This window comes from Alligator mississippiensis, chromosome 9 (genome assembly GCF_030867095.1).
Source record: "Alligator mississippiensis isolate rAllMis1 chromosome 9, rAllMis1, whole genome shotgun sequence".
NCBI classification, from domain to species: domain Eukaryota; kingdom Metazoa; phylum Chordata; order Crocodylia; family Alligatoridae; genus Alligator; species Alligator mississippiensis.
In genome coordinates, this window is record NC_081832.1 from 42100675 (window position 1) to 42113721 (window position 13047).

General features: G+C 55.3%; 1 protein-coding gene across 3 annotated transcripts in view; it reads right to left on the bottom strand.

Moving 5' to 3' along the window:
- LOC102559534 (protocadherin alpha-C2) overlaps nucleotides 1-12210 on the bottom strand; it is a 267699-nt gene extending 255489 nt beyond the window's left edge. The window contains exon 1 of one of the 3 annotated variants that reach the window (XM_059733379.1): nucleotides 8989-12210. In XM_059733379.1, the coding sequence (XP_059589362.1) occupies nucleotides 8989-11709 (2721 nt within the window). In that variant the 5' untranslated portion in view covers nucleotides 11710-12210. The other 2 variants (XM_059733378.1, XM_059733381.1) reach the window with 2 other exon arrangements.
- Between the last annotated feature and the right edge of the window lie 837 nt (nucleotides 12211-13047).

The window sequence follows — 13047 nt, forward strand, 5'->3', positions numbered from 1 at the left end:
TGCCGTCTGGGGCGGGCAGGCAGCTGGGAAGGGCTGAGGCGCGGCCATGGAACCTGGGCCAAGCAAGAGAAGGAAAGCATGGAGCGAAACGCGGGAGAAGCCGCTCCGCCTGAGGCGCGCTCCGGGAGAGGGGAAGCAATCTGGGAGCCGTGCAAGGAAAGAGGCGAATAAAGACATCTCACCATTGCGCTTCCATCCGGGCCGGCGCCGCCGCCTCCCGTCTTCTTGTCCGCACTGCCGGCGGCGGCGGCGGGCGGGCAGCCGGGGCTGAACACCATGAGGTCGGCCTTGCCCGCCGCCTCGCCGCCTCCCAGCTGGCGGCTGTGGCGCTGCGAGTACGACCAGCTGCCCACCTCGCTGGCGCACACCAGCGCCGCCTGGCCCGGGCCGCACAGCACCGCCGCCCGCGGCCGCCACCGCAGCGCCGCCGCCAGCCCCAGCGCCAGCACCAAGAGGCCGCACACGGCGCAGATGGCCAGGATCAAGTAGGCGTTCAGCTCCGACAGCGGCCCGTCGGGCCCGGCCGCCGCCGCCGCCGCCGCTCCGGCCGCCCCCGCCGCCGCGGCCGAGGCCTGCGCGCTGTCCACCAGCGACACGCTGAGCGTGGCCGTGGCGCAGAGCGCCGGCTCGCCGTGGTCGCGCACCAGCACCACCAGGCTGTGGCGCGGCCCGTCCGCCTCGTCCAGGGGCCGCGCCGTGCGCACCTCGCCGCTGTACAGCCCCACGCGGAAGGGCCCGGCGCCGCGCGGCTCCTGCAGCTCGTAGCGCAGCCACGCGTTGTAGCCCGAGTCCGCGTCCACGGCGCGCACCTTGGCCACCACCTGCCCCGCGCCCGCCGACTGCGGCACCAGCAGGGGCGCCGCGCCCGCCGCCGGCGCCCACACGGCCGGCGCGTTGTCGTTGGCGTCCAGCACGAAGAGCTGCACCGTGGCGCGGCCCCACAAGGCCGGCGAGCCCGCGTCCTGCGCCCGCACCTCGAACTCCACCACCTGCACCTCCTCGTAGTCCAGCGGCTGCAGCGCCCGCACGCGCCCGCTCGCCGCCTCCACCGCCACCAGGCTGGACGCCGGCCTGCCCTGCGCGCCGCCCCCCGCCACCGAGTAGCTCACGGCGCCGTTCTCGCCCGCGTCCGCGTCCCGCGCCCGCACCGTCAGCACCGCCGCGCCCGGCGCGTTGTTCTCCCGCACGAACGCCGTGTACACGGCCTGCGCGAAGGCGGGCGCGTTGTCGTTCACGTCCGCCACCGGCACGGCCAGGCGGCTGCTGGCCCCCAGCGCCGGCGCCCCCGCGTCGCGGGCCCGCACCTCCACCTCGTAGGCCGCCACGCGCTCCCGGTCCAGCGCCTCGGCCAGCACCAGCGAGTAGGAGTCGCGGAAGCTCGACACCAGCCGGAACGGCGCCTCGGGCCGCAGCCACAGCGTCACGGCCCCGTTGGCGCCCGAGTCCCGGTCCCGCGCGCGGATCAGCGCCACCACCGTGCCCGGCGCCGCGTCCTCCGCCACCGGCACCGACAGCGGCGTCACCCACAGCTCCGGCGCGTTGTCGTTCACGTCCACAAGCGCCACCACAACGCGGCAGTGTCCGGACAGGGGTGGGAAACCATTGTCATTTGCTTCAATTCGAATTTCGTATGAATTCATCTCTTCGTAATCCAGTTTCCCTTTAACTCTGACTTCTCCCGTCCCTTGATCTATGCCAAATGTTGCTTTTATGTTTTCTGGAACAAGGCTGTGAAAGGAGTACTGGATTTCCTTATTAATCCCCTCGTCCTCATCTGTCGCATTGACCTTAATGACTAAGGTCCCGTTCTCTAAATTTTCTCGTAAGTGGACTCTGTAAACCGCCTGGCTGAACACGGGCGCGTTGTCGTTCACATCCAGCACTGTGATCACCAGCTCAACCGTGCCCGTCAGCTCCGGTTTGCCCCCGTCAGTCGCCGTCAAGAGCAAGTGGTGCACGGGGGTCTCCTCGCGGTCCAATTGTTTCTTTAATGCAAGTTCCATTGATTTGCTCTGGTCTTCGTTAGTTACTACATCCAGAGAGAAATATTCGCTCGGGCTGAGTTTGTAGCTGAGCAGAGCGTTAATGCCAATGTCCGCATCAGACGCGACCTCTAGTGGGAAGCGCGAGCCCGGCAGCCTTGACTCTGGTATCCTCAAATGATGTTCTTTTATCGGGAACACGGGCGCGTTGTCGTTGATGTCCTGAATCTCCACCTCCACGTGAAACACCCGCAGCGGCTTGTCCACCAGCACCTCCAGGTGCAGGGCGCAGCGCGCGCTCTGGCCGCACAGCTCCTCCCGGTCCAGCCGCGACTGCACCACCAGCGCCCCGCTCTCCGCCTTCACCTCCAGCGAGTCGCGCCCGCCCTTCCACACCAGCCGCAGCCTCCGCGCCGCCAGCTCCCCGGCCTCCAGCCCCAGGTCCTGGGCCAGGCGGCCCACCAGCGTGCCGGCCTTGGCCTCCTCCGCCACCGAGTACTGCAGCGGGCCGCTCCCCGCCGCCCAGGCCGCCTGCAGCAGCACCAGACGCAGCAGCTGCCTCCCCGCCGGGCCGCCTAGTCTGGGTGCCGACATGGCAGGTCCGAAAGCCGCTGCTGTTTCTTTTAATCCCTGCTTTGTTTATATCGTACGCTCAGAGTCCTAGGGACAGGATGGGTTGGTATCTCCGAAAGCGCTTCACTGACATCCAACAGTCGCATCCGGAGGACGGCGGAACGTTCTGATGCGCCGGGAAACTGGAGTTACAGCGGTTCTAGAGGAGGAGCTGTGTGCTTGTTGCTTCTACTTCTCTTCAGTGGACAGCGACATCTTGTGTCTTCGGCTTTTCCATTGTTTAAATGCCGCAGCTTACATTACACTTAATGATCCCTTTAATTTTTTTCTAATGTATTTCAGAATTCAGCCAAAAAGAGACCATCCGAACGCTGTTCATCTGATCGAGGCCGCGGAGTCTTTCAGCGAGGTGCCTGCGTTCAGTTTGAAAATGTTCTGTTTCCAGTCCTTGTCTCATCCGGGACAAATGAGCTTCCTGATACTCTGGCAAACGATTCTCGCTGTCTGGCTCGGGGAGGAGTACACGTTTCTTTCCTATTAAAATGTCTCTTTAGTCAACAGCGACACCTTATACCTCACCACTTCCTATTGTGTGACTATCTCGAACTATTTTCCGTTTATGTATGGGGTCTTCTTTTTGCAGAACAACCCGGAAAAGTTCTCTATTTCCTCCATATTCATGTTCGCAGAATGTCTTGGTTCAAGTAGGAACTGTTTTAGTCTGCCCAGAGGAGTCAGAGAAATTCAGATGGAACTCCTTAGCTATGAAATTCTTCCCTTTCACATTGGTATATGTTATAATTTCACGCTAAACTACTTTGCTATGCGCTTCTATACACACGCACCCCTACAACTTTATTTTGATCATCTGTACAGCTATTTGCATCTCCCACAGAAAAACATGTCCAGATGTCAAGATCCCAAGAAAAGTGTTCCACACACGGGTGATGCCAAACATCCTTGTGCATTCACATTTGGGTACTATTTTTAATTACTTAATTGCATGTAATATTGCAAAAGACCTCCTCAGGGAACCAGAGATGACCCTGCCAACTATAGACCCCTCAGTTTGACTTGGTTCCTGGGGAAGATATTTAAAAAAATTGTCAAGGAAGGATATCACCCACTAGCTCGCATCTGGTGGGGTACTGAGAAGCACCCAGCATGGCTTTGTAGTGGGGAGGTCATGCCTAACAAACCTGGTGTCCTTTTATGACCAGGTAACTAGCCTCCTGGATATGGGACAGGAGGTGGACATCATCTACGTAGACTTCAGCAAGGCCTTTGATCTTGTTTCCCATTAAAACCTCACAGTTAAGTTGGAGAGTTCTGGCCTAGACCAAGCTACAGTGAAGTGGGTTGGGAACTGGCTCAGCCCCAGATCCCAACAAGTCTTGATTGATGAGGTGGCCTCATCCTGGAAGGACATCTCCAGTGGTATACCCCAGCGATCAGTGTTTGGGCCTGTGCTTGTTAATATCTTTATTAATGACTTGGATGAGGGAGTGAAAAGTACAATAATTAAGTTTGTGGATGATGCCAAACCATGGGGACAAGTGGGCACATCAGAGGACAAATCAAGGATTCAGGATGACCTTGACAGGCTGGTCCTATGGACTGAACAAAACCAGATGAGGTTCAACAGGGACAAATGCCAGATCCTTCATCTTGGAAGGAAGAACCCGCACCATATCTATATGATGTGTGGTGGCCCACTGGCTGGCACTACATCCAAAAGGGACCTAGGGGTGACAATCGACCAGAAGATGTATATGAACCACCAGTGTGATGAAGTCACCAGCAAAGCAAATAGAACTATGGCATGCATCAGCAGGTGTCCTGTCAACAGAGAGATCCAGAGAGGTGCTCCTCCCCCTCTATTCAGTATTGGTGAGGCCTCAGCTGGAGTACTATATCCAGTTCTGTGCACCACACTTCAAGAAGGATGTGGACAACCTTAAAAGCAGTGGTGACACATAGGGGGTGCACGGGGGTTGCACTGCCTGGTTGGTGAGTTCAGCTGTGGGGGACCCCCCCCTGATTGCTGACTGGCTCTGGGGGGGCACATGCCCCCCGTGACTCAGGTTGCACCAGTTGCCCATGCTCAAAAGGGTGCAGAGAAGGGCCACCCACATGATCAAGGGCCTGGGGGACAGGTCCTATGAGGAGAGACTTTGGGATCTGGGACTGTTCAGCCTGAGCAAAAGAAGGCTGAGCAGCTACTTGATAGCCGCCTACAAATAGGTCAAGGGAGAACACCAGGACCTAGGTGAACAACTTTTCAGAATAGGCCCCTCCAGGAAGATACAGACCAATGAACACAAGATAGCAGAGGGCAAGTTTTGGCTGGACATAATGAAAAACTTCTTTTCTGGAACACACTTCCAGCAGAGGTGGTGCAGTCGTCATCTCTGGGAGTCTTTAAGAGGAGGCTGGACAAATACCTCATTGAACTGGTTTGAGCCCAGTTACCTCCTGCCAATGGCAGGGAACCAGACTTGATGATCTTATAGGTCCCTTCAGGTCCTTCTTCCTATGATTCTATGATTCTATCTTTCAGAGCCTGGGAAAGCAAGTTAATTCTATTGGAAAGCTAAAGTAATGCAGACATTGTGCAGAAAATAGGTTTAGCCTTCAGTATATGCCTGAATGGTTCCATGATAGAATAGAATACATGTTACTCTTTAAATAAGAAAGCTGTTGTTTTTGTTATTCTTGTGTTTTGAGGCGGGCTCTGCTTCACCTCCAGATTTCCTTACACAGATTAATAGATCACATAGAATGAATGAAGGGGGGGGGGGGCGCTATCAGCCCATTACATACCTAGATTCAAAGGTTATAGGGGAACAGGCAGAGCTGAATAGAGTCCTGCCTCTATCTGCTTATCCTTTCATAGATCCCATTATATGATATATCTACCAGATAAAAAGCAACAAAGCCCCTGGAACTGATGGAATTTCACTTGAAGACCTGAAATACAGTGGCCCTGCTCTACACTCCAAGCTCCATGAACTCTTCCTATGGAGCTCTCCATGAGCTCCATAGCCTGCTGGGAGCAGGGGAAAATTCCACAGGTTCTGTGTGATGCTGTAATCATCACCCTGTATAAGAATAAAGGTGACAAATCAGACTGTTCCAACTACTGAGGGATCACCATTTTGTCCATTGCTGGGAAGATTCTAGCTAGAATCCTCCTCAACTGTTTGGTGCCTGCCATAGCAGAAGAGGTCCTCCAAGAGAGCCAAAGTGGCTTCAGAGCAAACAGAGGCATGGTAGATATGGTATTTGTGCTCAGACAAATACAGGAAAAGTGCCTGGAGCAGAACAAGAGGACGTACATTACTTTCATCGACCTTACTAAGGCATTTGACACCATAAGTCAAGATGGCATCTGGAAGATTCTCGAGATGCTTGGATGCCCACCTAAGTTCCTCACCATGGTCAGACAACTCCATGACAGACAGCATGGACAAGTCAAGAACAACAACAGCCTCTCAGGTCCTTTCCTAATCTCCAGTGGATTTAAGCAAGGCTGTGTACTCACCCCTACCTTGTTCACCATTTTCTTGACCATGACACTGCAGCAAGCATCAAAGAATCTTGGGAAAGGTGAGGAAGGTGTCTAAATGTTCTTCTGACCAGATGTAAACCTTTTCAATCTCAGATTGCTAGAGGCCTACACAAAACCTCACAACAGCTCATCCATGAACTTCTATTTGCACATGATTGTGCCCTGGTGGCCTACACCCAACCCTATCTGCAGCATACAACCAGTCGCTTTGCTACTGCAACACAACTCTTTGGACTCACCATCAGCCTGAGGAAGACTGAAGTTCTTCATCAGCCATCTCCATGCCAAGCTGATGTGCCACTGAAGATTACTATTGAAGGAACTGAGCTAAATGCTGTCAAGCAGTTCACCTACCTGGGAAGTGTCATCATGTGTGATGCCACGATCAAGAAGCAGGTAGGCAACAGACTCTCAAAAGCTAGTAGTGCCTTTGGCAGACTCTTCAAGTGGGTCTGGAACAGCCACAGTCTACAAGGTACAGACCAAGCTCAGCATCCATGGCAGCCAGCAACAATCACAGAGCACCCACAGACACTGCCGGCAGTGCCTTTTCACAGGGGTGCATCGCCACGCTCAGACAGTGTACATGCACCTGTGTGCACCCTCTATGCATCACCAATGCCTCCTTGGGCATGTTCATCAGCGCTGCTTCTGCACCATTCTCAAGATCTGCTGGCAGAATTATGTCACCGATGTAGACATGTTAAAAAGAGCCAATACCACCAGCATTGAGGTGATTCTCCTACAGATTCAGCTGTGGTGGCCCAGCCATATGATGCAGATGACAACTGCCTACCAAAGGCCATGCTGTACAGGGAACTGATGACTGGAAAATTTGACAGAGGGGCCCCAGACAAGCATTTCAATGTCACCCCGAAGAAGTCCTTTTCTGTCTGAGGTATTGACTACAAACTGTGGGAAACACGGCCTATAGATTGTGATGCCTGGTGGCTACAAATCAAAAAATGAAACAGCCCTCTTTGAATGTCAGCTCAGAGCCAACATGGAGGAGAAGAGGAGAACGAGGAAAGGCACACCTTCATGTAGCAGCAGTCAACCATACATGTGCAACCATTGCAGCGGGATTTGCCTCTGCAATTGGACTGATTAGTCACCAGCAGGCCTGCAACTGGTGTGAGCATTCAACTTCCAAATATCTTCATCTGCAAAGCACTTCCCAGAAGAAGAGATCACCTTATATCTATGCCTGTGCAATCAAAGTAAACTCCTCTCTACTTTCTTTTGAATGCAAGCAAATTGTCAACAACACAGCTTGAATTAGATGTTCTTAACAGCTGTGAAAGCAGCATGCAAATGTAATTCAAATGTAAAGTTTCTGTAAGCACAAAAGCTGATAAGGTAAAAATGTTCTTTATGATGAAAAACATATTAGTCTGTATTTGACTGAAAGCAATTATATTGACTATATTGCAATTATCTTTTTAAAAAATCATTGTTGATAAATAAACTTGCAAAACTTCACCCCAAAAGTTTAATATTAGAAAATGGTTTCAAATCTGGGAACAACCCTTAGAAATGCTTAATTTAGGAAATTTAAAAATACATGTTCCTAGATAGTATTATATAAAATCCTGGAGGCAATGATACTGAGGTATTAGTAATATACTATACTGTAGCAAAAACTGTCCTTGAGATTGTATTATATTATGAGGTGGATAAACTATGCCAGTATAAATAATAATTTTTCATTTTAACATTTGAGGTCCTCCCTAACACCAAATTTCATGAAAGGCAGCCACAACCCCATTCCTTTAATATAATTTTTTAACGTTTATTTACACGCAAAGTTTAGGCATGCATGAGAGCCCTTCTACTCCAAAAACAAGGTTAGACGTTTGCAGTGTAAAATGTGCACAGGAAAAGATATATTAACTTTTTCAAGAACAGAGTACATTAGGCTGGCATCCCTAAAATGGAAGGTGTTGGCAACAATCACCATCCTCTAATTGTGCAGGAAAGACCCTCCAGTAGGTAAACACCTTTTTCCAAAATCCCAGGAAACATCTGGTATTATGATATCTGCCTAGCCGAGAAATGATTTGGACAGTTTTTGTCCCCTCCTAGCAGAAATCTCTCTAGCACATGTAGATAATCACCACCCAATGTATACAAAGGTTTCCTGAGAAGGTAATAAACAAAGAAATCAGTCACTGTAGACACTGAAGTCGTAAGTGGGAAAATTCACTCGTGTTATCTCTAAATCACCCAAAAAAGCTATTTCAGACTGGGGGGGAGGGGGAATAATAGAGAAAGCATATTAAGACATGTCAACCCTTTTTAAGATTGTCAGTTTGCAATACTTATAAAATTAAGAAAACAAAATGGACAGTAGCTTTCTAAAATAATTCTTAGGGACATAGGACTGGCAGGGAACTGGCTTGCTGAATCCAGACGCCAGCACTTAGATGCAACCACAATGTAGATGTAAAGGATGTCCTGAAATATCTTAAGTCTCTCAGAGAAGGATCTAACATTCTCAGATTTTACCTGCTAACTTTTGGGTTTTTTTAAAGACTTAAAAATTAAGCCATTCACTGATTTTAAAATGTCTTAAAATAACAGTACATGCCTGATGATCCAGTCTCCCTTTTTAAAGAAAAGAAGCCAACGTGAAATCCGAAACCAAACGGCTGAATTTAATTCATAGGGGGGAAAAGTGCAATAATTCACATAAGGCAAAACGTATCTAGGAATGCTGGTCTAATAGCAAATATTAAGAAATCAACGTAAATCATGAAATAAAAGAAAAGAAAGGTGGCCAAAACACAGGAGGCCAAAACAAGTATGCTATATGTGAACAGATACATAAAATCAATAAATGTAGACGCGTTATGAACTAACCGTTCCACAGACATTGGGCTGCAGCTCCGCGCGTGTCTTCACGTCTGCCGCGACGGGCGGGCAGCCGGGGCTGAACACCATGAGGTCGGCCTTGCCCGCCGCCTCGCCGCCTCCCAGCTGGCGGCTGTGGCGCTGCGAGTACGACCAGCTGCCCACCTCGCTGGCGCACACCAGCGCCGCCTGGCCCGGGCCGCACAGCACCGCCGCCCGCGGCCGCCACCGCAGCGCCGCCGCCAGCCCCAGCGCCAGCACCAAGAGGCCGCACACGGCGCAGATGGCCAGGATCAAGTAGGCGTTCAGCTCCGACAGCGGCCCGTCGGGCCCGGCCGCCGCCGCCGCCGCCGCCGCCGCTCCGGCCGCCGCCGCCGCTCGGGCCGCCCCCGCCGCCGCGGCCGAGGCCTGCGCGCTGTCCACCAGCGACACGCTGAGCGTGGCCGTGGCGCAGAGCGCCGGCTCGCCGTGGTCGCGCACCAGCACCACCAGGCTGTGGCGCGGCCCGTCCGCCTCGTCCAGGGGCCGCGCCGTGCGCACCTCGCCGCTGTACAGCCCCACGCGGAAGGGCCCGGCGCCGCGCGGCTCCTGCAGCTCGTAGCGCAGCCACGCGTTGTAGCCCGAGTCCGCGTCCACGGCGCGCACCTTGGCCACCACCTGCCCCGCGCCCGCCGACTGCGGCACCAGCAGGGGCGCCGCGCCCGCCGCCGGCGCCCACACGGCCGGCGCGTTGTCGTTGGCGTCCAGCACGAAGAGCTGCACCGTGGCGCGGCCCCACAAGGCCGGCGAGCCCGCGTCCTGCGCCCGCACCTCGAACTCCACCACCTGCACCTCCTCGTAGTCCAGCGGCTGCAGCGCCCGCACGCGCCCGCTCGCCGCCTCCACCGCCACCAGGCTGGACGCCGGCCTGCCCTGCGCGCCGCCCCCCGCCACCGAGTAGCTCACGGCGCCGTTCTCGCCCGCGTCCGCGTCCCGCGCCCGCACCGTCAGCACCGCCGCGCCCGGCGCGTTGTTCTCCCGCACGAACGCCGTGTACACGGCCTGCGCGAAGGCGGGCGCGTTGTCGTTCACGTCCGCCACCGGCACGGCCAGGCGGCTGCTGGCCCCCAGCGCCGGCGCCCCCGCGTCGCGGGCCCGCACCTCCACCTCGTAGGCCGCCACGCGCTCCCGGTCCAGCGCCTCGGCCAGCACCAGCGAGTAGGAGTCGCGGAAGCTCGACACCAGCCGGAACGGCGCCTCGGGCCGCAGCCACAGCGTCACGGCCCCGTTGGCGCCCGAGTCCCGGTCCCGCGCGCGGATCAGCGCCACCACCGTGCCCGGCGCCGCGTCCTCCGCCACCGGCACCGACAGCGGCGTCACCCACAGCTCCGGCGCGTTGTCGTTCACGTCCACAAGCGCCACCACAACGCGGCAGTGTCCGGACAGGGGAAGGTGGCCCTGATCCGCGGCCTGGACGTGAATTTCATACAGATTCATGTCCTCGAAATCCAATGCTCCTTTCACTTTGATCTCTCCGCTGCGCGAATCTATGCTGAATTTTTCTTTTACCCTGGATCCGACCAGGCTGCTAAACGAATAAAGCACCTCTGCATTAATCCCTTCGTCCAAGTCTGTGGCGTTCAGATTTATGACTAAGGTCCCGTTAGCTGCGTCCTCCGGCAAACTCACTTCATAAACCGCCTGGCTGAACACGGGCGCGTTGTCGTTCACGTCCAGCACCGTGATCACCAGCTGAACAGTGCCCGTCAGCTCCGGTTTGCCCCCATCAGTCGCCGTCAGGAGCAAGTGGTGCACGGGGGTCTCCTCCCGGTCGAGAGACTTACTTAGCACAAGTTCTGCGGACTGACGTTTCTCATTTTTATTCTGTACATCCAGAGAGAAATATTCGCTGAGGCTGAGTTTGTAGCTGAGCAGGGCGTTAATGCCGATATCCGCATCAGACGCGACCTCTAGTGGGAAGCGCGTGCCGGGAAGTGTCAACGATTCCGCAATACTCAAGCTCTGTTTACCCCTCGGGAACACGGGCGCGTTGTCGTTGATGTCCTGAATCTCCACCTCCACGTGAAACACCCGCAGCGGCTTGTCCACCAGCACCTCCAGGTGCAGGGCGCAGCGCGCGCTCTGGCCGCACAGCTCCTCCCGGTCCAGCCGCGACTGCACCACCAGCGCCCCGCTCTCCGCCTTCACCTCCAGCGAGTCGCGCCCGCCCTTCCACACCAGCCGCAGCCTCCGCGCCGCCAGCTCCCCGGCCTCCAGCCCCAGGTCCTGGGCCAGGCGGCCCACCAGCGTGCCGGCCTTGGCCTCCTCCGGTACCGAGTACTGCAGCGGGCCGCTCCCCGCCGCCCAGGCCGCCTGCAGCAGCACCAGACGCAGCAGCTGCCTCCCCGCCGGGCCGCCTAGTCTGGGCGCCGACATGGCAGATCCGGGCGGTGTTACACCAAACGGCTCTTGCGTGGCTGGCGAGACACGAGAATACTTGCATAAATCCCCCCGAGCAGGTCTCAATCCAGGACGTCGGCGCCCGGGGCCTCCAGGACTATTCCGCCATCCTCCTCTGCACTCGGACTGAACTGTCAGCTCGGAATCAGGGAGGAGCTGAGATTTTCCTGCCCACAAAGATTTTTTTGTGGAGAGCAGCGACACCCTGTGTCTCAACATGTAAATGCTATTTAGCAATTGTACCGTTCTTCCTATATGTCCTTTTATCCTGCAATTAATGGCGTTGTCCATCCCGATTTAGACTTAAATGAGAGCATCCTAAACTTTTATACTGAAAAAAAACCATTAACAGGTTTCCGTTGTGTAAAAGATGGTTATATTTTAATTTCTATTATCATTATTAACTTTTGTCTTGTTTGCTCACCCGCTTCCCACCCGGTACACCTCTGACGGTTGGGAGCATCCGCGTATTCCTTTACACGTATACAGTACAGAGCCCTGTTTCAAAAGGAAAGGCTGTGGGCATGGTACCGCAGAGAAAGAGAGCCGACCCCCGCTCTGCTAAGCAGCTCCTTTACAGGTTCCCGGTCTGTGTCCTGGTGGCGGGCGAGGGGAGCAGTAATGGCTTCCCGCGAGGTGTTGAAGTGGCTTCGGCGAAGGACGTTCCCAGATCTCTAAACAACGAAAGCTTCCTGTCCGTGCAGGGGGGAGGCGGGAGAAGGGGATGAGTGACCACATCAGACCGGTTCCCCTGAGAATGGAGCCAGGGTCCCTACCGGGGCCGCAGTCAGCAGGAAGCCGCTGCCCGACTTGTACCACTTTACAACAGCCGCCGCCAGGTTTCCCATGAACTGGAAACATCCCAGTGGGCTCTCCCGGCTGTGAACGACCTCCGGCTGCGCCTGCAGACACACGACGCACCAGCGGATTCTGGCGCTCGCACGACCGCAATGAGGCTGGGGGAGCTGGGGAAGGGAGCAGGCTCCTCCTCTGTTGTCTTGGGCCCCCGAACAGGGAGCATGCACGGGCTTCTAGCAAGCAACAGAGTCCATTGGCTCCAGTGAAGCAGGGTCTGGCTGACTGGGGACGCCCAGAAGGCCGAGGCCGAGGGAGGATACCTTCTCTAAAACTACTAGTACAGACGCTCTGCAAAGCTGCTTTTCCCTCCTCTCTATAGGACTCAGCGTTGGACTTGATGGGTGACCGGCCCTGGCTCGTGTCTATGGGACCTTGAAACAGGTTGGCTAGACGGGTGCTGCTCTTGAAACGGTGACATTCCCTACCTGTTTCCCTCCATCTCGCAGGAGCTGAACCCCAGTTTATGTGATGAGGCGCTAGGACCCGGGAATAAGGAACCAACTTCAGCCTCATCTGCTCTGGGACTTCTCGAGAATGCAATACCGCCACCGCCTCGCTCCCCTCCAGCATCGTCCCTGCCCAGGCTGGGCAAGCACTGTGCACATATGTGAAATACTAGCCCGGCCCGGTGGCGCGGGCGGCTTCGGCGCTATTGCCCCAACTAGCCCTGAGCCGCTTCTCCACTTCGCTCGGACTCCATCTACGTCCTTCGAGTAGCAACGCCCCAGACTACCGCGCCAGGCGTGAGTTATCGGAGTGCAGCGCTACAAA